This window comes from Syngnathus floridae, chromosome 10, assembly GCF_059516105.1.
Source record: "Syngnathus floridae isolate MCC-2025c chromosome 10, RoL_Sflo_1.0, whole genome shotgun sequence".
NCBI lineage: Eukaryota > Metazoa > Chordata > Actinopteri > Syngnathiformes > Syngnathidae > Syngnathus > Syngnathus floridae.
This window is the reverse complement of record NC_142422.1, coordinates 14,230,493-14,257,189: the sequence shown is the minus strand read 5'-3', so window position 1 is coordinate 14,257,189 and position 26,697 is coordinate 14,230,493. Positions and strand designations below refer to the sequence as shown.

The 26,697-nt window shown below is 49.8% G+C and overlaps 2 protein-coding genes across 4 annotated transcripts; one reads left to right on the top strand and one right to left on the bottom strand.

Moving 5' to 3' along the window:
• Positions 1 to 16: 16 nt before the first annotated feature.
• Positions 17 to 20,689, bottom strand: atp2c1 (ATPase secretory pathway Ca2+ transporting 1). 2 transcript variants are annotated; one of them, XM_088386427.1, is made up of 27 exons: positions 20,533 to 20,689; positions 8,082 to 8,189; positions 7,877 to 7,993; positions 6,905 to 6,994; positions 6,789 to 6,824; positions 6,669 to 6,730; positions 6,488 to 6,596; positions 6,259 to 6,414; positions 6,081 to 6,149; positions 5,938 to 6,013; positions 5,805 to 5,871; positions 5,230 to 5,354; positions 5,074 to 5,171; positions 4,646 to 4,741; positions 4,478 to 4,567; positions 4,103 to 4,207; positions 3,876 to 4,032; positions 3,633 to 3,803; positions 3,207 to 3,304; positions 3,099 to 3,149; positions 2,848 to 3,014; positions 2,627 to 2,695; positions 2,077 to 2,193; positions 1,783 to 1,930; positions 1,615 to 1,710; positions 1,398 to 1,539; positions 17 to 1,165 (listed from the first exon to the last, which is right to left on the bottom strand). In XM_088386427.1, exons 1-27 carry the CDS (start codon positions 20,554 to 20,556, stop codon positions 1,044 to 1,046), a joined length of 2,766 nt encoding a protein of 921 aa, XP_088242553.1. In that variant the 5' UTR covers positions 20,557 to 20,689; the 3' UTR covers positions 17 to 1,043. The 2 variants fall into 2 exon arrangements, with proteins under 2 accessions (XP_088242553.1, XP_088242554.1); XM_088386428.1 differs by lacking the exons at positions 6,081 to 6,149; positions 6,259 to 6,414; positions 6,488 to 6,596; ... (1 more) ...; positions 6,789 to 6,824; positions 6,905 to 6,994.
• On the top strand, positions 20,665 to 26,442 carry aldh5a1 (aldehyde dehydrogenase 5 family, member A1 (succinate-semialdehyde dehydrogenase)). 2 transcript variants are annotated; one of them, XM_088386431.1, is made up of 11 exons: positions 20,665 to 20,889; positions 21,349 to 21,730; positions 22,407 to 22,490; positions 22,844 to 23,014; positions 23,086 to 23,202; positions 23,945 to 24,076; positions 24,157 to 24,300; positions 24,615 to 24,773; positions 24,868 to 25,031; positions 25,129 to 25,187; positions 25,681 to 26,442. In XM_088386431.1, exons 2-11 carry the CDS (start codon positions 21,428 to 21,430, stop codon positions 25,896 to 25,898), a joined length of 1,551 nt encoding a protein of 516 aa, XP_088242557.1. In that variant the 5' UTR covers positions 20,665 to 20,889; positions 21,349 to 21,427; the 3' UTR covers positions 25,899 to 26,442. The 2 variants fall into 2 exon arrangements, with proteins under 2 accessions (XP_088242557.1, XP_088242555.1); XM_088386429.1 differs by having other exon boundaries at positions 20,667 to 20,889; positions 23,933 to 24,076.
• Positions 26,443 to 26,697: the final 255 nt, after the last annotated feature.

Genomic DNA, 26,697 nt, shown 5'->3' with positions numbered 1-26,697 from the left:
AATAAACAACCAACAGTCACTTCAACAAGCAACAAAAATATTTGCATTTTATTTCCCGTGGACATTTTTAACAAAAAACAGTAGTTTTTAAAACAGAAGCCTCCACCAAATAGCCGCCATTTCAATTCATGGGGTTTAAAAATAAAAATGAGCATAGAGGGGACAAAAATTCTTCAGTGTTATTTTCTCTTTCATCTTTGTCACGATTGGGAAACTTCACTTGAGAAAAACAAAGTAAAAGAGTCTTTTAAAAACAAAGCTGCTTTGCCATGTACAGTACTTCCAAGACAATATTGGCTTCCTCTGGTCAAGCAGCTTGGCCTTCAAACATCCTGTGTTGATAAAAGCCCAAATTTTGCCAACTGGGTACTTTTTAGCATGCGCTGCCGTCGACGGCGGCGTCATGCAAGTGGACCTTCATGGATGTCGAAGAACAAGAGTTGGGTTGGCGAGAAGGGCAGCTGCCTGGAAGCACTTTGCAGCAATGGGGGATCAACGGACCAACGCTTTCAGGGCCGCCCGCGGTTAATAGTGTTGGGAAGCAGGGAAGGAGCGCACCATTGTAGCAGCGGTCTTTGGTTCTCATTCCCACCTGAAGAGGCTTTTCAAAAAGGAGGGCTGAGGCATTTTGTGGAAAAGCCACCGATAAGAGTCCAACAAAAGCAGCGGCTAATTGTGGCGATGGCCGGATTTCTTCTGAAGAGGACCCCACCCTAATCACGGACTCACTCCCTGCTCCCGAATCATCACGGGAGGATTGGAAGACTGGGGGCCTAAAAGGATTATTCAAATAACTTCAAGCGGAAGGTCAGCCTACGAGCCTGACGGTGTTGCCGCCGTCGGGGGCGTGCTTAGTGAGTGGCGTCCTCACAACAGATGGGCCTGTGGCGACAGCTCACAGAGTCAACCTAAACACACTTCCTGCAGGAGGAAAGTGAACGAGAGCGCCCGCCAGCAGGAGGAAGGAATGAGCAGGAATGTGACCGATGGGGCAGGGTTTAGTCCTTCCCATCTGATTCTGTCAGATGGGGCGTTGACTGGCGTCACACCTGATGAAAGCGGTCGCCGGGTGCCCTCCTGGTCGTGCTTCGCCACCGCTCGGCTCGCTTGATGGCCTCCGACACGATGCACACTGATGACGTCAGTGCCGCCAGGAACAGCAGGTCTGACAAACGGGACGGTCTTTATTTTCAATGGGACCATGCGCATAGCTCAGCATAGCATAGCTCAGCTAATAAACGTTAGTGTCATAAATTCTTTGGCTGGCTGAAAATGTATTTGGCTGGTTTGCAAATTGTTATTGCGTCGCTCCAAGAGTGGCCGCCACTGCCACTGTGCTCTGCTTTCTTGCCGACTGACACTTGAGAAGATTTAAGCCCTTGCTTTGGTCCACTTACCAAAGACGCCGAGGCTCTCGGTCTGGAAGACGCGCTGCAGCGGCGGGAAGTAGATGACCAGCAGTTGGCCCATGATGGATGCCAGCACCGCCAGGCAGAACGTGCGGTTGCTGCACAGGCCCATCTCGTGGACCAAGCGTGTCTGTGCGCACGCATGTACGCACATTAGGATACAGGAATGCGTCCAGGAGGCGCAAAGGCCAGCAAGCCAACTGACCTGTGAGCGCGAGCTGAGCGCATTGAACATGTCAAAGAAGACAAAGCAGGTGAAGGTCATGGTGGTGTCTCGGGGGGTGATTTCGTTGTCCTGGAGCTGCAAGACACGAGTCGTGAGGAGCGAACAGAAGGAGCAGCTGTGAGGAGCGGCCAGCTCGAGAGCGCCCACCTCTCTCCAGAAGACAAAGAGCGTCCCGCACACGATGATAAAGGCCGACACCAGAACTTTGACGATGAGACCACGCGTGATGATGCTGTCGGAGACGTTGCGAGGCGGCTTCAGGATCACCGCACGGTCTACTGGCTCCACGCCCAGACTGAGGACACAAAAGCACATGCCATTGCTTAGCTTGGAGATCTAAGGCTTGGAATGAGGCCAGGCTAGGCTAGGCTGAGAAATTGGCCTTTTCCCACCCGGCTTGGGCTTTCAAAGTACGGCTAAGACTGTGTGAGGAGCCCTTACCTTTGCGCGGGCGGTCCGTCCATGATGATGTTGATCCACAGGATCTGCATGGCGTTGAGTGGGTTGGGGAAATTCAGCAGCGTGGCCAAGGAGATGAGGGTCAGCGCCGCGATGCTCCTGCAGGGGGCAGCAGTGGGGTGAAACAAACAGGTGAAGCAAACAGGAGGCCGCAAATGGAGGACACCAGCCTTGTCCCGCCAAACTGCCAATACGCGTTCGCCATGGCGCCTTGGCTACTCAAAGGCAACGCAGCTTTCCTTCTATAATAATGCCGTCTTTGTAGCCTTCAACTCTCATTTCACGTTTGAACAAAAGTCACTTTGGAGTCCAGCACAAGTGGTTCCAAAGCAACCGGCGCCTCGGTGGCATCGACACCTAGCAAGGCGGAACTTTGCAAAATTAATCCCGCTGCAATTTCATCGGCTCAAAAGTAGCATCAAGGTCGCCTTCTCAGATTTTTGACCATATAAACACTGACGCAATCAGACGTATTTTACTTCTACTTGTCTTGACTCTCAGGAGATGCCGGTCTGGCGAGCGAGCGACTCACGTGCTGAGTTGGAAGCGCACAAAGTTCTTGATGTTGTTGTAGATGCTCTTTCCCTCCTCGATGGCTGACCTGCAAGCGGCGCAACAGAGGAGACGCGTGTGAGGACGGCGTGGGCCTGTCGTGTTCCCCGCCACGCGTGAGGACGGCGTGGGCCAGTCGTGTTCTCCGCCGCGCGTCAGGACAATGTGGGCCAGTCGTATTCCTCGCTGCCGGCCGCTCACATGATGGTGTTGAAGTCGTCGTCAACCAGGATCATGTCGGCGGCCTCCTTGCAGACGTCAGTTCCGGTGCGGCCCATGGCTACACCGATGTCAGCCGCCTTCAGTGCCACCGCGTCGTTGACACCGTCGCCCGTCATGGCCACCACGGCGCCGATGTTTTGCAGAGACTACAAGAGGGGCAAGAGTCAGCCAAGGTCCGAGCGCCTTTGGATGTGCGTGCGTGCCATGTGTTTGGCTACGTGTGTGCTGACCTTTACAATCTTCAGCTTGTGCCTGGGGCTGGCTCGGTAGAAGACAGAGACCTGTGTGCACACGCACGTCAGGTGATGGAGACAAGTGCCGAGGTGTGTGCATCTTACTCGACGGACGATTTGCGAGAGCTGCTGCAGGTCCAGACGGTCCACTTCCTCGCCGGACAAGCACTGGCCTCCTTTGGACCACAGGCCCAGACGGCTCGCTGCACACGAACACACACACACACACGAACACACACACACAAGATGGACCAGGACTTGTTTCTGAGCCTGTGATGTGACCCGTCGTCACCACTGCCCCAATTCGAATGAGGAAAACGTGTCTGCGTTGTTGTTTGTCGTGCACAAAAGTAGAGCAAATGCAACCTGGCACTCGCTTGCTGAAGACGTTTCAAGCAGCTGGGGGGGCCGAAAAGCCACCCCCCGAGCGAACCCATCTGACAGGTCAAGAAGACTTTTGCCATCCGAACCAAACGTCAGCAAACAACAGTCCGGCCGCTTTACTGCGAGCCACCACGGGCGGCGACTGACCTATGGAGGCGGCCGTCTCCTGGGAGTCTCCGGTGATCATCTTGATGGCGACGCCCGAGCTGATGAGCGTGCCCACCGCCTCCTTCACCCCCGCCCGGGGTGGGTCAATGATGCCCACAAGGCCCAAGAAGGTCAGCGTTCCCATCTCACAGCCGGAAGCGAAGGCCAGTACTGCAGGGGGAAGACAGAGCGGCTCAGGTCAAGGAAGAGGCGCTGGGCTGGGCTGGGCTTGGGCACGCTCACCTCGGAGGCCGGCGGTGCCCATGTAGCTGATGTGCTGCTGGTAGAGCTCCGCCTGCTGCTGGCTGAGAGGAAAGGCGCTGCCTCGGCTGTTGTAGGAGCTGCAGAAGCCAATCACCTGCTCGTAGGCGCCCTTCACAAACAAAACGCCCCGCTCGTCCTGCCAAGTGTAGAAGCAGGCGGGCTTCACACCTTTGCTTTGGCTGCCTCGGCAGCCGGGCCTTACACACCTGCCGCGTGCGGTGAACGCAGCGCACTGCCATCCATTTCTTGTCAGAGGTGAAGGGAATCTCCTCAACACGCACATACTCCTGCTGAAGGCCTTCCAAGCCCATCTGTGGAGGAGGGGGAGGAGGCAATGTCACATGCTGGCCACGATGCCTACCAGGGCACGGGGTGGCGCACTTTGCGCATGTTCCAAAGGAGAGTGGGGCATTCGCATCCACTTTGTGTTTCTTACTAAAGTAACAACAGTAGAAATTGGCTTCTCGGGAGACCCCGAAACACCACACACGTTGGCTTCCCCGCCAAGATCAACCCTTCCGATGGGCCGCACGCAACATTATGCCGGCGTGTTTTTTCGGGGCTTTCGCTCTGCCTCCTACCTTCATGGCAAGGGCCACCAGTGCTCCCTCGGTGGGCCGGCCCAGCAGAGTCCCGTTCCTGATGACGGAGTCGTTGCACACGCAGCCCACCTAGACGCAGGCACGCCAATGACCCATCATTCCTCACCGTGGCTTTTCCCCTTTCGTATCATTTTGTCACAGACCCACCTCCGCGATCTTGCCGAGCGACGGGTGGGAGAAGCCGTGGACAATTTCTCCGTGGGCTAAGACCTGTCCGCTGGCATTGTAGCCCACGCCCGTGACCTGGACCGCAAGACAAATCATGGCAGGCAGCAAAGGGAACATCAAAAAGTCCGGTCCCAAGACTTTTACATACTGACCCATGAGACGGTCGCGTTTGTTTGCGTGTTCATTACGTCAGCTAGGGGGACAAGACGAGAACCCCGACATGCACGAGTAGATGAAAAAGCTCAAGGAAAGAATGATGGGTGGAAGGCAAACAAGTAGAACCTCAAACAATAGAAAAACAAGCAAGGAGAAATAAAGAGGAAGAAGACGAGGAGAAAGCAGCAAAAGAAGAAAGCAGACAAGGCGCTGCCACAGGTTGGCAGCAAAGGTTGGTAGAGCGCGTCCACCTCAGCATGAATGCCGTCCGACGTGAACATCTGCGTGACGGTCATCTCGTTCTTAGTCAGTGTTCCCGTCTTGTCTGAACAGATGACGTTGCAGCAGCCTGAAAGCACAGCACAGCTCAGGAGCCTGGGCGGGCGTCAGGCGAGGGCGGGACGTACTCAGTGTCTCCACGATGGGAAGCTTCTTGACGATTGCTCTCTTCTTGACCATGCGCATAACGCCCAGTGCCAGCGTCACTGTCACCACGATGGGGAGGCCCTCGGGAATAGCCGCCACTGCCAGACTGCGGGCACAGCGCCCCGTTAGCTTACATTTCAAAGGAGCGGAGGCCCATCACGGGCGACAAAGTCACGGACAAAAACACAGGAAAAGAGTTTGACCTCACTTTCTTGCTCATTTGAAATTCCGGAGCCGCTACCTTTGACGAAAAACAAGCAGGGAGGCTGAGCGACGTGTGGCCCTTTTCTTGGGCACAATCAAAAGCGCACAAAAATGCAACTTTCGGGCCATGTTATACTTTCTGGCTTGAGTCATCGATCCGCCTTTTGAGCGCTTCAATCAATAAGCAAACAAAGCTAAGCTAAGCTAAAATAAGATAACATAAACTACAGTAAAATAAGATGAACTAAGATTAGCTAAACTACGATAAACTAAGCTAAGATAGGCTAGGCTAAAATAGGATAAGCTAAGATAAACTAAGCTGGACTCCCCGGAGCATCAAAGGAGCAGCTACCTGACACCGATGGTGAACATGTCCATGATCCTCTTGCCCTGCAGCCAGCCCACCAGCATGATCACCCCTACAGGAAGCACAGGCGGCCTGTGTGAAGGGCACCAACTAGACATCGAGAGATGGGTGGACTGACCGATGATGCCGAATGAGTAGAACGACAGCTGCTTGCCCAGCAGGTCCATGCTCTTCTGCAGCGGCGTCTTGGGAGCCTGCCGTTGCACACAAACAAAAAGTAAGCGGGCCAGCCGCACTCACGGGGGATCCATCCAGGCACACCTCCTCCGCCCGCATCATCTTGAAGACTTCGCCAAACTCAGAGTTCTCCCCTGTTCCAATGACGATGCCCTGCCGCGACAAAGTCCGTGTCAGGAGAGGCCAGCAAGCGATGCAGAGAGCGGGCGGGTCTGATCACCACGGCCCGGCAAGATGACTTTGCTGCGTCCATCTTGCGTACCTTGGCTTTGCCGCAGCGCACCAGTGTGCCCATGAAGGCGATGTTGGCGCGGGAAGCAATGTCGCCGTTGGTGGCGGCCGGCTGGTGTGCTGTGGACTTGGAGCAGGGTGCAGTCTCCCCCGTTAGACTGGACTCGTCCAGCGAGAGGTCGCTGGCCTGCCACGCGGGAAGTTGGGAGGGGGGCTCAGCGGCCAGAGCGCAAGCGGTGCACACGCTGGCGTGAGCTCACCTCAAAGAGGCGCAGGTCCGCTGGCACCTGTTCACCCAGCGCCAGGCACACCGTGTCGCCTGGGACCAGCTCCCTGGCCAGCAAGTGCTGCAGCCGACATTCTCGGATGCTGAAACCGGCGGACAGCATGAAAAAGACAGAGCGCCATCTCCTTCTTTCATGGGGCGGGGGATTAGCCTACCAATGACATTGCGGAGGGACCAGCTTTCCCAGCTCTTCCAGAGACTTCTCCGAGCGATACTCCTGCAAGAGCGGCGGTAAGCTTTGCCGGCGTACACCCGCCTGGCGTCGTCACACTCACCTGGACGAAGGCCACAGTGACTACAATGATGATGGCCTGAGAGCGAGAGGCAGACATAGCAGTCAGTGAGAGAGACACAGCGGTCAGCGAGGTGCTGCGCAGTGCGGCAGTCGTACCACGGTGATGCTGATGGCGTCGTCAAACTGCCGCATGACGACGCTGATGATGGCAGACGCCAGCAGCAGCAGGATGAGCGGATCTTTGAACTAAAATGGGAGGGCAGTGCATCACCATGCAGTCAGAGTTTGGCCCACCGGTGTTAATTGCAGGCCAGCTGCCGCTTCAACTCGGTCAAAGCACGACGGCTCGCTTGATTTGGCTCATCGGCTGCAGCCGTGGGCTCGACCCACACTAATCTTTGCCTTCCTGGCGCCACGTCAGCGCTTCTTCCTCAATGCTCGCCTTGTTTCTGTCGCTCGTTGCAGAGAGACAAAACTCTAGAGTGTTTTGGCAGATCTCTTGACGACCACGTCATCCTTCAGGTTGGATGACTCGGCAAATAAGCCAATCGTATTTGTCATGCACAAAAGCACCGTTCTCCTTTGATTGATAAGGCGGGGAATCAATTCCCCGTGAATTGACTCGGGCAGAGCAAATGGACTGGAGTCGAATCGGTTGCCAGGTCCGGCAGTTCCGGGTGTGTAGAGGTGGGCAAGCCAGACCCAGATGTCAAGAGTGGCGCCTCAAATGACAAATTTTGGGTGGAGCGCTAATACCGACCGGGGAGACAGGAATGTCGATGCTATGTATACGAGACGCTCCTGTTAGGAGGGCGAGGGTTGGCCGACAAGCTTCTCGTGAAGGGACGGCACAGAAAATCCAATTGGATTTTAAAGCACTCGCACAGATTAGGGAGCTAAGGTCAAAGGACGGCAATTGACTTGAGCAGACTCGTGGAGACACCCGGGCGAGGCTGAAGGCGTGTGGCGGCGATTTCTTACGTCGCTGTGCAATTTGCTTGTGTGCGGATGTTCACGCTGGTCCAAGTTGGCCGTTTTGTCTTGGAACAGCAGTAGCAACCCTCCATTGTGCTCCAACTAGTATGTAAGGAAGCCGCATCTGCATCACCCGCACCCAAAGCTGCCTACCTGCAACATGTACTTCCTCCACAGCGGCAGCTCCTCTCCGACGTCAAACTCGTTCCAGCCGTGGTAGACCCGCCTTCGGGAAACCTCGTCCTCGGCCAGTCCGTACTGAAGGTCGGCCTGCACGCACACGGGACACAGGCACGCATGCAGGCACACATACGCAACGCTCAGAGTGATCCCCGAGCGCGCTTGGCGACACTCATACCTGCAGGGCGCTCGCCACTTCATGGATGGGCAGCTCGCTGGCTTTTTGGGAGCTCAGCACAGGAACCATCATGTCATCTTGGGCGCGCTCTGTGTCTGTGTGGGAAAGCTGCAAAAGAGATAAATGGGAGTGCATTGGGAAGACTGGCTGAATTGGGCCGGCCGACGCGCATCAATGAAGCCGCATTTTGGATGTTTATACTCAGGAGCAACTTATATGTGAAATTATCAACACATTATTACTTGAGCATTAACACATTACCGTAATTTTCTGACAATAAGCCGCGACTTTTTTCTCACATTTTGAACTCTGCGGCTTATAGTCAGGTGCGGCTTATCTATGGATATTTCCCGTGATTTTTGTGATGACTTGATCACTTTTATACACTCATAAAAAGGCTGTGGACCGCTGTTGTACGGCACCGCTTTGCTGGGCGGAGGGATATGTGACACAGTCACTGGGGAGAAAAGTGGTGTGTGGATCGCATATCCATCCGCCAGGCGAATAGTACCGTATAATTCACACAAAGAAGAGACTGAACGAGATCAAGATGGACATGACTGAAGAAAGGAAGATTTTATACAAAAAACGTCATAATGGAGGACAAAAGAAATGTTGCTGCTTTTAAGTTAAAGGCAGTCGATTTGGGCCATTGTTGATGACATCGTGTTGCGTCACCCTTTCCTTTATTTCCCAGTCACATCTACTCTGGAGCTATACGTGCAGCTCGCTAGTTTAATGTAACTTAGCGCTTCGTGCATGAATGAAATTAGCATGAAGCAGACACTCATGGAAAATGCTAGAAGAAATGCATAAAGGCGACGACAAAAGAGAGATGAGAGTGTGTGGCGAAGGATATCTAACGCTATTCCAATCGGACACTGAGGAGGAAGACTTCAATGGTTTCAGTGTACAGGAGGAAGATGAAGATGGCTCATTTACCGGCTCTTTTTTTACTTTCACTGGTATGTTTTTTTAACCAGCCCTGTTAGTGCTGTGCTACCGTGTTGCTGTTGTGTTACCGCCGCGTCTCAGTGACTTTTACAAGTATGTTTTTTCAATCCAGCCCTATTAGTGCTGTGTTACTTCCGTGTTGCTGCGGTATTACTGCCGCGTCACGGGCAGTGTTTCGAAAGAAATGTTAAGGTATGTAGTACGTTTTTAAAACTTTAAAAAGGCTTTCTGTGTACGTCTTTCTTTGTAAATAACTCGCGTGCACACTTCCGTGTTGCTGCGGTATTACTGCCGCGTCACAGGCAGCATTTAGAAAGTCATGTTAAAGTATGTTATGGAAACTTTAAAGAGGCTTTCTGTGTACAGTCTCTACTCTATATACTTTAAATAACTCGCGTGCGCATGCGGCTTATAATACGATGCGGCTTATACATGAAAAAAAAACAAAATTTTCCGCATTTTTTGTTGGTGCGGCTTATACTGTATTGGCTCGAATATAGGATGACCCTGATTATAAGACGACCCCCTCTTTTTCAAGACTCAAGTTTGAAAAAATACTTTTTGAACACCAAATTTAATTTTTATGCAGAAAATGATTACATCTGAAACAAATGATTATAACAATATATTCGAGAGAAAAAGCATGTTATTTTGCTTCATTCAAATCATGCAAAAACTGTCTGTCACAACTTAATATCTGAACATTTAAATATGTAAACTGAAGTGCAATCACATTTGTAAAAGAATGGCTTCTGGTTTTTGCAATGTAAATAAACCAATCTACAGTGATAAAAGAACAAAATTGCAATAACTGCATTAACCATCAAAGTGAAGTCTAACTAACTGTAGTCTTGAAGCAAATCTGAATAAGGAAAAACTTTGCAATAAAATAATGCAAACTGCTACCACTATTGTTGGGGAGCCTGAGGACTGTATAGGGGGTTGGCTCGGATGGTTATGCTATTTTCGCCCCCGGGTGTCGGTCAGAACACTGGAGGGAAGACGTGGTTCAGTTTTGATTGCTTTACTGAATTATTGGCAAAAAAGTAACAGGCACTGTGGCTCATACGGGCATACAGGCAAACTGGCAAAAGGGTATAGGCACACGTTTGGTCGTAAGGATGTGAGAGCAGGTGTGTGTAGTGTACATGGGCGAGTCTTTGGGTGTGTGAATGTGATTCATGTGTGTGTGATTATTGTATGAAGCGTGTGAAGGGTGTGTGTTGTTCAGCAACAGAGAGAAACACAGCACGTAAGTCAACTTCTGACGTCACAATACGACGGCACACATTACATAATTAACTGCGCATAACGGTTACGCTATACTAAATAACCATAAATCAAGGACGAGAACGTCAAATGAAAAAAACACTGAAAAGTAGCCGGGGTCTGGGGGCCGCAGGCCCCCCCCCAATGGAGGCCACAGTGGGCCAGGTGCCACAGGGGGCCAGGGGCCACAGGCCCCTATTGGCGGCCACAGGACCGGGCCAGGGGCAACTCCCCAGAGGGGGCTCAGGGGGCAAAGCTCCCTGGAAACTCCTGGATTTTGGCAGTATAGCAACCCCAAAACCATTAATTTCATCACTCAATTTCAATAGTTTTGTTAAAAAAATATTCCTGCTTGGTGGGCTACCAAACTGAATATAATACATAAAAATGGCACAATCAATTCTGGAGTTTTTCCTTTTGATGAAAACTGTTAATTTTTTGCAACATCCATCCATCCATCCATCTATCTATCTATCCATCTATCTGTCTATCCGTCTGTCTGTCCGTCTATCATTGAACATTAGCTTACATGTAACATGTTACCCACATGCTTGTAAAAGTAAAAACGTACCTTTGTGTTTTTTTGTTTTGATGTGCTCCTTAATGTTCGAAGTGCCACGACCTCCATAGCTTATCACATCTTGACCAAGAATGCACAAAACCTTCCCCGGGACATCTAATTTATGGATATGTTCCGTCAGGTAGGCGGTTACGGACTGTGTTCCAAGTTGTAAGATGACGCTGCTCTCGAGCTATGCCCATCTGATCCTGATCGACTTGTCTATTTCCCTTGTCTTTTTTCCCTAAAACTTTCGCCATGCTGGCTAAAACTTTTGCTAATTAGGCAAATGATGTGACGAAAGTAGCGCCAAAATGCTGCCGAAAATAAGGCGGCTGTTGTCGCAATACTGCCGCCAGCTGCTCCCCCCATATAAAAAAACATTTCTCAATGGATCTACACGATCCACGAAAATGATACTCCTGACGTAAAAAAACACGGAAATCCGCGGATCTGCCGAACATTCTCATCCCAGATAAATGAAATATTCTCGGCAATACACCAAACATAAGTCATCGAGACAACAAAATACATTTGCTGGCGACCGTTAGTCGCCGTGCCGCTGCATAACGGCTACTCGTACGATGAGAGGCAAACTTAAAGGAGCGCGCCAGAGCTTCCAATCAAATGGCACGCACACGAAACAAACCGCGATCGGACAAACGGCACAACAGTGGACAGTAGTAACAATGAAATGTATATAATCATTTTGTGTCAAAGACGCACACGATCACAGCAACTACTCAGACGATACCAGCAACCTTTAACTTACCGCTGCGCACAAGTGAATAGGTATAATGTCTCCCGAATGTAAGACGACCCCCACTTTTTCAGTCTTATTTCAATGCAAAAAACATCGTCTTATATTCGGGCCAGTACGGTAATCAGGTGCGGCTTATAATCAGGTGCGGCTAATAGTCTGGAAATTACGGTACTTACTAGTATAGTTGATCACTTCGCATGTTATTTTCACTTTAAACCGCATGAGGGCGCACTATGCCTGTGGAATAATTGGAGCCGCCACTGCCATTGAATCTAAATCCATTCACTGACTTCCGGAGACGGGAGTTGTTTATAATACAGAAGACAGAGATTGACACAGAGGACAAAGATTTTGATGGTTTTAATGATTTGGAGTGACACAGATGGTTTGATAAACTCATTTATGTTACAGTTATTTGATATATAGTTTATTTAGTGTAGCAACTTGTAACTGAGAACTAGGGCAAGAGCAAGGGGGGGGGGCTCTGTATGTACGTCAATAACTAATATACTAATATGGTGACTGTAGACAGTCACTGCTGCCCGGACCTGGAGTATGTGACTATTAAATGCAGGCCCTTTTACCTCCCGCCTGTGGAATAATTGGAGCCGCCACTGCCATTGAATCTAAATCCATTCACTGACTTCCGGAGACGGGAGTTGTTTATAATACAGAGGACAGAGATTGACACAGAGGACAAAGATTTTGATGGTTTTAATGATTTGGAGTGACACAGATGGTTTGATAAACTCATTTATGTTACAGTTATTTGATATATAGTTTATTTAGTGTAGCAACTTGTAACTGAGAACTAGGGCAAGAGCAAGGGGGGGGGGGGGGGGGGTCTGTATGTACATCAATAACTAATATACTAATATGGTGACTGTAGACAGTCACTGCTGCCCGGACCTGGAGTATGTGACTATTAAATGCAGGCCCTTTTACCTCCCTCGTGAATTTACCGTAGTCATGACGACTGTTGTCTACATACCTCCGGAGGCTAATGCTGAGCTAGCTAGCTATTGGACTATTACATGGCAGTATTAGCAGCCAGCTGTGCAGATATCCTGACACAGTCCACATCATAGTAGGGGACTTTAATCATACAGACTTAAAAGCAGCACTCCCGAGATTCCACCAGCATGTTAAATGTGCCACTAGAGCAAACCCGGGCAAAATACGGCCCGCGGGCCATATCCTTTGTGCGTCTCTGTCCGGCCCGCAATCATAAATTACATTTGATTACAACTGAATAAATTAAAAAAATCTGTGTCGTACATGCAATACAACTGTGCTGTTTTTATTTTGAAAGGCGTCACACTTCCGTGAAGCATGCGTGCATGTGTAGGTGAACAGCGCGAAGTAATGCTGCTCTCAAAATGTGTGCTGACACAAAGAAAAGAAAAGTTGACAAGGTGTGCCGTGTTTTCAACAAGACATGGACTGCCAAGTATTTCTTTACAGAACTGAAAGGTAAAGCCGTGTGCCTGGTTTGTGGCACACAGGTCGCTGTGTTTAAAGAATATAATTTGAGTCACCACTACACGACCAGGTATGAGAAAAAATACATCTGTCTGATAAACAGCGTGCAACAGAGGCTAATGCATTGCTAGCAAAACTGCAAGCCCAACAAGGACTTTTTAATCAAACTTCACACCCAGAGATGCAGCGGCTTTGTCATTTGAGGAAAAGTTAAAGAAGTTAAGAATAAATTGTACTGATTAATGATTGTTTTTTATTTGACCTATACACCACAATTTCACATAGCTTAATATTAATATAAACAGAATAATTATATTATTCTAATTACCAGTACCAGCTATTTAAAATAAATAATTTAGTGCATTTTACAAAGGAAGAAAATTGAGCAGGTTTTAGTTATTGTAGGTGTGGCCCTCTGACACAACTCAGGTTTTTCATGTGGCCCCTTGTAAAAATCAATTGCCCACCCCTGCACTAGAGGAGTTAACACTCTGGACAAGGTCTACTCCAACATCAAGCTAGGCTACAGGGCAAAACAGCTACCTCACCTGGGCCAGTCTGACCACATGTCACTGCTATTAATCCCTGCATATACCACCATCAGGAAATCAGCTCCTGCCATCACTAAAACTGTTAAAACCTGGCCTGATGACGCCTCTCAGCAGTTGCAGGACTACTTTGACAGGACGAACTGGGACATCTTTGAACACCGGGACCTGAACGTGTTCACAGACAGTGTTCTGTGTTATATCAAGCACTGCACAGACACTGTCACAATGGACAAACCCATACGGATATACCCCAATCAGAAGCCCTGGATGACCCGGGAGGTCCTTCGGCTGCTGGAGGAGAGGGACACCGCCCTGTCCTACCTTGTTATTTATGTTATAGTTTTTCGATATATAGTTTATATATAGTTATATGGGCCTGTGGAATAATTTGAACTCCAAATGACGACGAGTCCGACGTCAGTGGCGGGCCGCACACACTTTCGGTGTCAGAAGCGGCGTTGTTTACACAAAGGACGAAGAATTCAATGGATTTAATGATTTGGAGTGACACAGATGGTTTGATAAATGTGTTAATTAAGTTATAGTTATTTGAATAACTGATAATGTTACGTCATGCCCGTTCTCAGCTCCTTGTTTATGTTTATGTCACATTAGCATACCATATCGTTTAGCCTGTTGTTGCTGGTTCATGTCTGTTCTAGGTGTTGGATTTTGTGAAATAAATTTCCCCCAAAAATGTGACTTATACTCCGGAACGACATATGATTTTTTTCCCCTTTATTGTGCATTTTATGGCTCATGCGACTTATACTCCAGTGTGACTTATACTCCGGAAAATACGGGTAATTAAATCCATCAAATATGATCATATTTTGAAATATTAAACTAAACCAGCTGTAAGTTGTATAAATAATGTACAGAAGTTGTATTGCTTCGTTTTAATCACCCATTGATCTGTGTAGTGTGGTTATCTTTTTTAACCAGATTTAGACGCATCTATAATTGGTTATTCCATAGACCTAATATATCCATCCATCCATCCATCTTCTTCCGCTTATCCGGGGTCGGGTCGCGGGGGCAGCAGCTTTAGGAGGGATTCCCAGACTTCCCTCTCCCCAGCCACTTCGTCCAGCTCATCCCGGGGGATCCCAAGGCGTTCCCAGGCCAGCTGAGAGACATAGTCTCTCCAGCACGTCCTGGGTCGTCCCCGGGGTCTCCTACCGGTGGGACATGCCCGGAACACCTCCCCAGGGAGGCGTCCAGGAGGCATCCTGATAAGATGCCCGAGCCACCTCATCTGGCTCCTTTCAACGTGGAGGAGTAGCGACTCTACTCCGAGTCTCTCCCGGATGACCGAGCTTCTCAACCTATCTCTAAGGTAGAGCCCGGACATCCTGCGGCGAAAACTCATTTCGGCCGCTTGTATCCGAGACCTCGTTCTTTCGGTCACGACCCATAGCTCGTGACCATAGGTGAGGGTAGGAGCGTATATCGACCGGTAAATTGAGAGCTTTGCCTTTTGGCTCAGCTCTCTCTTCACCACAACGGACCGGTACAGGGTCCGCATTACTGCCGACGCTGCACCGATCCGCCTGTCGATCTCACGCTCCATCCTCCCCTCACTCGTGAACAAGACTCCAAGATACTTGAACTCCTCCACTTGGGGCAGGATCTCATCCCCGATCCGGGGAGGGCATTCCACCCTTTTCCGATCAAGGACCATGGACTCGGATTTGGAGGTGCTGACCCTCATCCCGACCGCTTCACACTCGGCTGCGAACCGTTCCAGCGAGAGCTGGAGATCACGGCCTGAAGAAGCACCACAAAAGCAAAAAGCAGAGACGCGATGCTGAGGTCCCCAAACCGGACCCCCTCAACGCCTCTGCTCCGCCTAGAAATTCTGCCCATAAAAATTATGAACAGAATCGGTGACAAAGGGCAGCCTTGGCGGAGTCCAACCCTCACTGGGAACGAATCCGACTTACTGCCGGAAATGCGGACCAGACTCTGGCATCGGTGATACAGGGAGCGAACCGCCCTTATCAGTTGGCTCGGCACCCCGTACTCCCGAAGCACCCTCCACAGAACCTCCCGAGGGACACGGTCGAACGCCTTCTCCAAGTCCACAAAACACATGTGGACTGGTTGGGCGAACTCCCATGCACCCTCGAGGATCCTGCCGAGGGTGTAGAGGTGGTCCACTGTTCCACGGCCAGGACGAAAGCTACACTGCTCCTCCTGAATCCGAGGTTCGACCTCCCGACGGACCCTCCTCTCCAGCACCCCTGAATAGACCTTACCAGGGAGGCTGAGGAGTGTGATTCCCCTGTAATTGGAACACACCCTCCGGTCCCCCTTCTTAAAGAGGGGAACCACCACCCCAGTCTGCCAATCCAGAGGCACTGTCCCCGATGTCCACGCAACGTTGTAGAGGTGTGTCAGCCATGACAGCCCCACAACATCCAGAGCCTTTAAGAACTCCGGGCGGATCTCATCCACCCCCGGGGCCTTGCCACCGAGGAGTTTTTCAACTACCTCAGTGACTTCGACCCCAGAGATTGGAGAATCCGCCTCAGAGTCTCCAGGCCCTGCTTCCTCAATGGAAGGCGTGTAGGTGGAATTGAAGAGGTCTTCGAAGTATTCTCCCCACCGACTCGAGTCGAGGTCAGCAGCACGCCATCCCCACTGTAAACAGTGTTGACGTTGCACTGCTTCCCCCTCCTGAGACGCCGGATGGTGGACCAGAATTTCCTCGAAGCCGTCCGAAAGTTATTCTCCATGGCCTCATCAAACTCCTCCCACGCCCGGGTTTTTGCCTCAGCAACCGCCGAAGCCGCGTTCCGCTTGGTCATCCGGTACCTGTCAGCTGCCTCCGGAGTCCCGCAGGCCAAAACGGCCCGATAGGACTCCTTCTTCAGCTTGACGGCATCCCTTACGCCGGTGTCCACCAGCGGGTTCGGGGATTGCCGCCACGACAGGCACCAACGACCTTACAGCCACAGCTCCGGTCGGCCGCCTCAACAATGGAGGCGCGGAACATGGTCCACTCAGACTCAATGTCCCCCGCCTCCCCCGGGACGTGGGAAAAGCTCTGCCGGAGGTGGGAGTTGAAGCTCTTCCTGACAGGAGATTCTGCCAGACGTTCCCAGCAGACCCTCACAGAGCGTTTGGGTCTGCCAGGTCGGACCGGCATCTTCCCCCACCATCGGAGCCAACCCACCACCAGGTGGTGATCAGTTGACAGCTCCGCCCCTCTCTTCACCCGAGTGTCCAAAACATGCGGCCGCAAATCCGACGACACGACTACAAAGTCGATCATCGAACTGCGGCCTAGGGTGTCCTGGTGCCAAGTGCACACATGGACACCCTTATCCTTGAACATGGTGTTCATTATTGAAAATCCGTGTCGAGCACAGAAGTCCAACAATAGAACACCGCTCGGGTTCAGATCGGGGGGGGGGCGTTCCTCCCAACCACGCCCTTCCAGGTCTCACTGTCATTGCCCACGTGAGCATTGAAGTCACCCAGTAGAACGATGGAGTCCCCAGAAGGAGCGCTCTCCAGCACTTCCTCCAGGGACCCCAAGAAGGGTGGGTACTCTGAGCTGCTGTTTGGTGCATAGACACAAACAACAGTCAGGACCCGTCCCCCCACCCGAAGGCGGAGGGAGGCTACCCTCTCGTTCACCGGGGTGAACCCCAATGTGCAGGCACCCAGCCGGGGGGCAATAAGTATACCCACACCTGCTCGACGCCTCTCACCGTGGGCAACTCCAGAGTGGAAGAGAGTCCAGCCCCTCTCGAGAGGGCTTGTACCGGAACCCAAACTGTGCGTGGAGGCTAGTCCGACTATATCTCGTCGGAATTTTTCTGCCTCGCACACCAGCTCGGGCTCCTTTCCAGCCAGAGAGGTGACATTCCATGTCCCAAGAGCCAGCTTCTGCAGCCGGGGATCAGACCGCCAAGGTCCCTGCCTTTGGCTGCCGCCCAGCTCACATTGCACCCGACCCCTTCGGCCCCTCCCACAGGTGGTGAGCCCATGGGAAGGGGGACCCACGTTTCCATTTCGGGCTATGCCCGGCCGGGCCCCATGGGCGAAGGCCCGGCCACCAGACGCTCGCCTTCGAGCCCCGCCTCCAGGCCTGGCTCCAGAGGGAGGCCCCGGTGCCCCTATGATCCTAGGAGCCATGTTGTCGGGGGCTTCATGCCCCTGGTAGGGTCACCCATGGCAAACGGATTCTAGGTGAGGGGTCAGACAAAGCACGGCTCACAAGCCCCTTATGACAAAAAACACAAATGGACTTTGTTCACCGGGACCTAATATAGACGACAAAATTAAATCCATCAAATATGAAGTATTAAACTCTAAACCAGCTCTTAGTTGTATAAATACAAGTTGTATTGCTTCGTTCTAAACAACCATTGATCCGTGTAAAATGTTATTTTGTAACCAGATTTAGACGCATCTATAATTGGTTATTCCATAGACCAAATATGAACGACAAAATTAAATCCATCAAATGTGAAATATTAAACTCTAAACCAGCTGTAAATTGTATAAATAATGTACAGAAGTTGTATTACTTCATTTTAAATGATTAAAAAAACGCATGGATGGAGATCAATTTTACAGTAAAAACAACTCTAACATCCCACGAGGAGGCAGCAACGTGCATAAATTGTGTGCCACCGTAAAACAAAACACGAAAAAGTGTGCGGAGCAAGTAAAGTTTTCCTGCGTGTTTATTGGAGTTTAAGTTGACGACTGTTACTTCTTATAGACAAAATCCTTCCTGAAAGACACCAACGAAGGCTGCTAAGAGGTGAGTCCTCGAGGTTTCTCAGTAAGCGCTGTTGTTTTGTCCTACAAAGTTTGCCCATTTCATTATCAATTGATTGCAAGATTAGACTTAAGTTGCAGCTTGCCCGCTACCTTGTACTCGTTTTCCCATAATTCACGATACGACTAGTTGTTTTAGTTTTAATAATTTGGAAGAGATGAGCTCCTGACACAAATGTTAACAGGTAGCTAAAGTGAATTTGCTTAAAATTAAAAAAAAACTTTGTTAAATGTTGATGCATAGTGTATGTAGTGGTTTTCTTTAAGTAAATAAAATCTCAAGTGAATAAAATCTTTAAAATTAAAACACGCTCCAGCGCTGAGTGGCCAGGGGGCTATCAAAAGCCCACAAGAGGGTGATGTCTATTTTGTTTCCCCCTTGTGTTTTGCTGAGCAGGTTGTTTTGTTTATTTTATATGTCCTGCAGAAAAAGTATGTACATAATTCATATTGCAACTTAGTAGTTTTGTTCTCTATTAAAACAGCCCCCATTTTTAAATATTGTATGCATTTATTTTTTATTTTTAAACGTGATATGATTAAAAACAGTGCACATTCATGTTTGTGATGGGTGGATAATGTTTGAAAAATGTTTTTATTTAGATTTAATTGTCATTTTGGTTAATTTTAAACATCAAAAGATGTATTTATATCCATAGCTAACATAGGTAAGGATCACATATCAAATGCATTACCACAACAGCCCAGAACTACACAAAGGTTAAAGGTATTAAAGAGAATCTTATTTCATGTTGAATAGACGTCTAGACGTTCAAATGATCACTAATAGCTATTAGCGCTAATAGTGGTCATTGGAATGTCTATGCAATGGACGTCTAAGAAACTTTTATATATACGTGTGTGTGTGTGTGTGTGTGTGTGTGTGTGTGTGTGTGTGTGTGTGTGTGTATAGATAGATAGATAGATAGATAGATAGATAGATAGATAGATAGATAGATAGATAGATAGATAGACAGACGAGTTACAGTTGTGTTTTACACGTCTAAGCATAGACGTCGCTTCGATGGCTACGCTTAGACGTCTAAGAAACTTTCATATATAGACGTGTTTGAGACAGATTTTAGCCGCGACGTCTAGGCACCATATAGCGGTCTAATAGACAGATTTTAGACCGGAAAATGCTCAGTGGGCAAACGCGGGCTTTGACGGCGGCTAACTTATGGAGAGACGCGCACCTATAATGTTCTTCTTGGATTTGGGTTGGAAATTTGTTTTCAGTTGAATTCAAGTAGAAAAGGGCAATTAGCGAAAAATGAAAACCACTTGGTCTTCCATTATCCACGTGTTTATTGTGTCTTCCAAGAAAATATTTGACTTTTATCCAAAAACTCGATTGTTCAGGAACGACTCGATTGCCTCAGCCCTAACGATGAGACGCGTGACATAACTTCAGCTTTTTTTTTTTGTCAAGAGTTCAATTCGCTCGGTTGGAGAATGCAATCACTGTTGGAACGTATCAGTAGACCTCTCGTTCCGAACAGTCTTAGTCAATAAAGATAATTCAGACTCCAAAGGCAATCGTGCGAGCAATCAACCAAGCAACTAGATGGGCAATCTGATCATGTCTGGAGGCTAAGTCGGTTGTGTCAAGTAAACACGTCATCCATCCGACAAGTGCACACACCCAGGGCGTACACGCAACCTGAACATTTCTTGATATGTTCACTCAGGAATTGCGAGCGAATTTGCAAAATGACGCCGACACGTACAAAACATGCTAAGGACCATGCGACATGGGAGCAGTTGAGCTCGTATCGGCGCCTGTCGGCAAGCTCGCCAGCCAGTCAGCCTGTCTGCCAGCCAGGTTGCCAGCCAGCCTGCCACTTTCACGTCCACGTCGTCCGGGAGCCTCTGAGCAAAGCTTCTGCTTCCCGGTCAACTAATTTCGCTAGCGTCGCCCATCTCGCGGCCGGGCTTTAAGCAGCATGCTAACAGCGGGAAGCTAACGAATCGTCCTTCCGTCTTCTTCGCGCCACGGCCGGATACGAGCTAAGCCAGCCACCGGAGCGAGCCTGGTCTGGCTCAGCATGCCAACGCGCAAGTAGAACTCACCAGAAGCTCGCGTTTCTTTACCATCTTCAGTCCAGTCGCACCTCGGCGCTGAGCCTTCGAGCTCGGGTGGCACAAAGCTGCTCTGCCACCACCATGTCACACAAGTACACTCACTCCTCTTCCGGGGACACTTCCAAAACATGAGCAACAACTTCCGCTGCCTTCTGGATTGTTTATTCCCGTGGACAGTGAGCACAGCGTCAAAAAACAAAAAAACAAAAACAAAAACGTGAACAGATGATTGCGGAATCTGTGGTCTTCAAAGAAAACCCTAGCCTGGCAAGACAGAGGTAATGTTGATACTGTTGCGCAAGCTCCTCAGCCTTGCAGTTGGGAAACGTCTGCTAAATTTCCAAGGCAAGTAAAGCTGTTAAAGTGCGCCATCATTTCCAGTTGGAAACTTTAAATGCAAACAATATGGTTTTATCATCCATCCAAAATTATGACCATTCGCGTAAAATGTGTTAAGACTTTATTTTTTTCTTTTACTCCCTTCAAGTATAATTTTTACTTTAAGTAGCTCACTCCACTCTAATATGAAAAATGCGAGTTGCGGCACTTGGATTGATGGACGGAGCGAAGTTACTTTTCACACGCAGATTTAAGTGCCCTGCTGAGGGACAATTTCCACGTTTACGTTTGAATTCGGTTGCTGTTTGACTTGTTTTTCATCATGATATTGCCATTTTGTTATCACTTGTTCCTTCGCTATCCCTGTTTTTATTGAAGCGGCTGCATGCGTGTCAGCTTTGCGCATGCGCCGTTGTGAGCACAACAAGCCTAATGAGCGTGCGTGGTCACGTGTCCAATCTGCAGAAAAAGCTTTGAAAGGGGTCAATCGCTAGCTGCCCGGTGAAAACGCCCGTCCTCCTGTGACCCAGAAGCTGCGACCACCATGAGCGCCTTGATGACGACGGTGATGAAGATGAAGACGACGCGAAGCGCGTGCCTCCTCGCTACTGCCTTCGTGAAAGCACCGCGTCAACGCGCCTTCAGCCTGGACGCGAGCGCGCCGCTGGTGCGCACGCGTGGCTACGTACACGGCCGTTGGGTGAGCGCGCCTCAAGACTTCCCGGTTTGGGACCCGGCCACCGGGACCGAAATCGCGCGGGTGGCGGACTGCGGGCCGGAAGAGGCCAAGCGGGCCGTAGACGCGGCCCACGAGGCATTCCAACAGTGGAAGGATGTCACGGCCAAGGTGAGAAGAATGGCAAAGAACCCAAGGAAGGAAGCTTGAAAGAGGAACTAGAGGACCACTCGTGCAGGGGGATACTGAAAATTTCAGCTGGCTCTCCAATCAAACAGAGCAGAATGTAGCCGAGCTGTCGGTCCCTATGCACTGCATGCGTGTCCTCTAAATCCAATATAATTACTTTTAATTTCCACGTGGTTTCAAAATCGATTTCTTCATGTTCCAATGCTACCAACATTCATACATATACAGCGATCCCTCGCTACTTCGCGTTAAGTTTATCGCGGCTTCACTACATCGCGGATTTTTTTTCAAAATTAAAAAAACATTTAAAAGTCAAAATAAAACTTTTAAATTGAGAAAACGTGTGTCTAACTTTTAAAACAATGTAGTATTGCTCCAAATGTTCGTTTTCATTCCTTTAGAAGTCCGTTTTCGCAAGTTAGCACGATCGCGAATTAGCATCTTTCCACTAACTCGTTAACCTGCCCAGTACTTCTTGTTGGTGACCGTACTTCGCGGATTTCACTTATCGCGGGAGGTTTTTGGAACTAATTATCCGCGATAAACGAGGGATTACTGTATATACTCACAAGTGCATAATATAAAAACTCCACCGTGCCGGCAAGGAGGATATGCATGACGTGAAACTTCGTCACTGAGTTGTGGTTGTCGGCCGCAGGAGCGCAGTATCCTCCTGAGGAAGTGGGCCAACCTGATGACGGAGCACAAAGAGCACCTGGCCACCATCATCACCTTCGAGAGTGTCAGTGGCACAGCTCCTCAGTTACAGTACCTTTGCAAATTTAGCACAAGTTAATACCATGTTAGCATGACCTGATGTTAGCGTGACGTAAGCCTGACGTGAGTGACTTCAATGTGACTTAGTTGGCTGATGTGAGCATGCTGTCAGCATGGTGTTAGTTTAGTAAGACTGTCCAACTGATATTAGCATGACGTTAGTGTGACGTTAGCGTGACAGAAGACAGTTGTCAATGTAATGTTAGGTTAGTGTGACATCAGCATGACATAAGTCTGACATTGCATGATATGAACATGTGGTTAGCATGACATGAGCTTGATGTTGTCATGATGTTAGCGTGATGTGTGCGTGTGTAGGGTAAACCCATGAAAGAGGCCTTGGGTGAAATTGCCTACTCAACATCCTTCCTGGACTGGTTTTCGGAGGAAGCGCGGCGGGTGTACGGTGACGTGGTGCCGTCACCATTCAGGGACCGCAAGATGTTCCTCCTCAAGCAGCCGGTGGGCGTGGCCTCCATCATCACGCCGGTGAGCGACTGGCTGGTGGGAGAACTCCAGGCCGGCTGCGACGTCAACGTTGTGTCGCGTCTGTGTCGTAGTGGAACTTCCCGAGCGCCATGATCACCAGAAAGGTTGGCGCCGCGCTGGCCGCAGGATGTAGCGTCGTGGTCAAGCCGGCCGAGGACACACCCCTATCGGCGCTTGCTCTGGCAGAGGTTACAAACCCACTTGGGGCTACTCTTCCAGCCATAATCAGAATCAGGAGTTGACCTTAAGGTCAGGCCGGTATCTGGCAACGGTGTCTGCATGGGTGATCTTGATTCGACCTCAATAGTTTACGGGTTCGTGGGCAAATCTGGCGTCCGTTGGCGCTTATTCCATCGGCGTTTTACAGTTCCTGTCAGTCTGCCAGCAAAAACGGGAGTCGCTCAGACCTTCCGTCGGCGCTGATGGCTGACGACGGGTGTGAATGAGCTCAAGCTCGTCTGCTTTTCATTTTTAGTGTCTGGTCAGTTATCCACTGCTAAACTGGGATTTTTGACTCGTAGTCCTTGCGGTTTTGTGATGCAATCCTGACTGCAGGGATGAGGATTTTCCGCGGATCCGCGGATTTCCATGTTTTTTTCCGTCGAAAGTATTTCCGTGAATTGTGTAATTCCGTTGAGAAAATTATTTTTTTATATATTGGGGGGAGCGGCTGGCTAGCTGGCCGGGCAACGTTAGCCTCGGCGACACTCGCAGGCATTCCGCCGCCCGCCGTGACACTGTATATAACACCCCCCCCCGCTACTTTTCCGTGCTTTTTCACTTTTGCCATTCTCATCCTTATGACTGAGAACTGGCTCAGTTAGTTTCGCTCCAGTTGAGTCTAGTCTAGTCTTTAGGTGTGGTGTAGCATTTGTGTTGGGCGTATCTTTTGGCCTCACGTCGTTTGCGTCTCATCAGCTGTCATCTCAGGCGGGCCTCCCGGCGGGCGTGTTCAACGTGGTCCCATGCTCCAGGGAGCAGACGCCGTCGGTGGGGCGCGTCTTGTGTAGCGACCCCCTGGTGCGCAAGATCTCCTTCACAGGTTCCACCGCCACCGGCAAGGTAAGAGCATAACAGACCTGGGGCGACGTGCCTCTCCCTGTTCTCCTTGTACAGGCTAACGCTAATGCTAACGATGTCAGGTTTTGCTGAAAATGGCCGCAGAAACCGTCAAGAGGGTCTCCATGGAGCTGGGGGGTCACGCCCCTTTCATTGTCTTTGACAGCGCCGATGTGGACGAGGCGGTGCAAGGAGCCATGGCTTCCAAATTCAGAAACTCGGGGCAGGTGAGCACAACAGAGTTAAAAGAAAGAAATCCAAAGTCGCTCCCTAAAGGAACGCACAAAAAGAGTCTCAAAGGGCTTGCCATTAGATGCCAGCAGTATGCAACCGTGCAGTTGGTGAGTTGCAGCATTTGGTGAGGTGAAGAACTTCAAGGCTGGGAAGGGCAAAAAACAGCAGCTTGGTGTCAAAATAAGACCAAGGCGGCGAGTTCAACTTGCCTTCAGAGGTCTCCGTTGGGCGGCTAGGGCATCGGTAGCCTGGGCGCGGCCAACAAGACAATCATGGAAGAGCTGCAGACTTGTTTTTTTGCGTGCAGACGTGCGTGTGTTCCAACCGTTTCCTGGTGCAGAGCTCCGTCTACGACAGCTTTCTGGAAAAGCTTGGCGCCGCCATGGACCGCCAGCTCAAGATCGGACATGGCAGCGAGCCGGACACCACGCAGGGCCCGCTCATCAACCACAGGGCAGCGGACAAGGTCAGAGTCACCTTAGCCCTTTCGCGGAAAGGGCCTGCCGAGCGGACCATGGCCTCGTCTCAGCGTCTTGTTTTTTTCTTCCGATGCCCGGCAGGTTCTCCATCAGACCGAGGATGCCCTCTCTCGGGGGGCCCGCCTCCTGCGGGGCGGCCACCGTCTTCACGGCTCTTTTGTGGCGCCCACGCTGCTGGCGGACGTCAGGGCCGACATGTTGTGCATGCGAGAGGAAACCTTTGGGCCTCTGGTGCCCGTAGTCAGGTGAGCCACAACATCCCGGCCGGCAACTTCCTCCTCCCATTGGGACGGGCCCAAAACAGGAATGACGACTTGGGAATGGTGTCGTCTTCCTGCGCAGGTTTGACACGGAGCAGGAAGCGCTCGCCATCGCCAATTCGTCCCGAGTGGGCCTGGCAGGTGAGCCCCCGGACTTGATCCAGACAGCTACTGGATTTGCTTACATCTTATCCGCTGGCGGAGGCGCATTCCACTTTTCACTTCAACAGTATTCTTTAGTTTTTCTACTTGAGTACAGCACTCACCACTAGTTTCAATCTGTCCAGTCTTCTTGTGGTTATGTTATTTCTATCTTGAGATGCACCCGCTCATTAGTTTTAACCCAATTCCCTTCTAGTCCACCTCCAGTTGAGGTCTAGTCTAGCTCACTCTTAGTCCAGTCTTGACTGGCTTCGACTTGGCTGTAGTCCATTCCTTGCATTTGGTTATTTCTATTCTAGGTCTTTTCAAGTCCAGTCTTAGCTCTTTTCAAGGTCTTTGACAGTACTACTTGGATCTTTATTTTGTTTCATTCCAGTTTTTTTTCACTGACTTTGGTGCAGTAGTCGACCAACTCCAGACAATTTTTAATTCAATGTAGTCCAGTGCGTCATAATTTTGTGTGTGCCGATAGGTTACTTCTACTCGTCGGACATGTCTCAGATCTGGAGAGTGGCAGAAGCTTTGGAGGTGGGTCTGGTGGGGGTCAACGAGGGTCTGTTGTCCACCCCCGAGGCCACCTTTGGGGGGGTCAAGGAGTCCGGTCTTGGCCGCGAGGGCTCCAAGTACGGCGTGGACGAGTACCTTGACGTCAAATACATCTGCTTGGGTGGACTGTCGCCAACTGGCTAACGAGATCACCAAATGAGAACCCCGTCAACGTGCCATAAATGACGAGAGCTCGCTAATGCTAATTATTAGTTCTTACTTTGGCTTGCCATTTTTGTAGTGTGCTAGTTAGCTTAGCACAATTGCAATTGGCCAGTGACAGTCAACTTGTATTGTTCATTCAATGAAGAATCCAACATTGCTAAGCGGTGATTGGATGATGTGAAGCTTCTGCCAGCCAATCAGGAGAGATTTTCTCTTTGCTGTCACTCAGTGTAATGAATTTCACATTTTGAAAAAAGCACGATATGAGATGAGAACAATTGAAAAGATTGACATGTCCTCTAGATTTTTGTAATGGTTATACTAATTAGTTTATAATAATTATGTCTATATTGACATGTCATGGATCACGACTTCATTAATGTTAGCATGATGATCAGCACACAGGATGATGTCATCCTTTCTGATTGCTAATCCTAAATGTCAAATAGTTTGTTGTAATCATTTGGAAAATAGTTTTTTCATTTATAAGTATTCTTACAAGATTAATAAAAAGTCATCAGCACATCATTACCTCAAAGTCAAGCATACGGGAAGTATGCCCTTTGTTGGGGACATGCCCTCTGCTGTGGACGGCGCCCATCTGACTCATTTCGACGTGGATGGAGGTCGTCTTTTGACCCTAACTTTTGAACGTAATGGCTTAGACACTCAGAACCAACGTCAAATCCCCCACTTCTAGTTTGTGTGGCTCTGTTCACCCAGAATGAACGTCAGAATGCCCGTTTCAATCTCTTCCAAGCATCCAACCATATTCTAC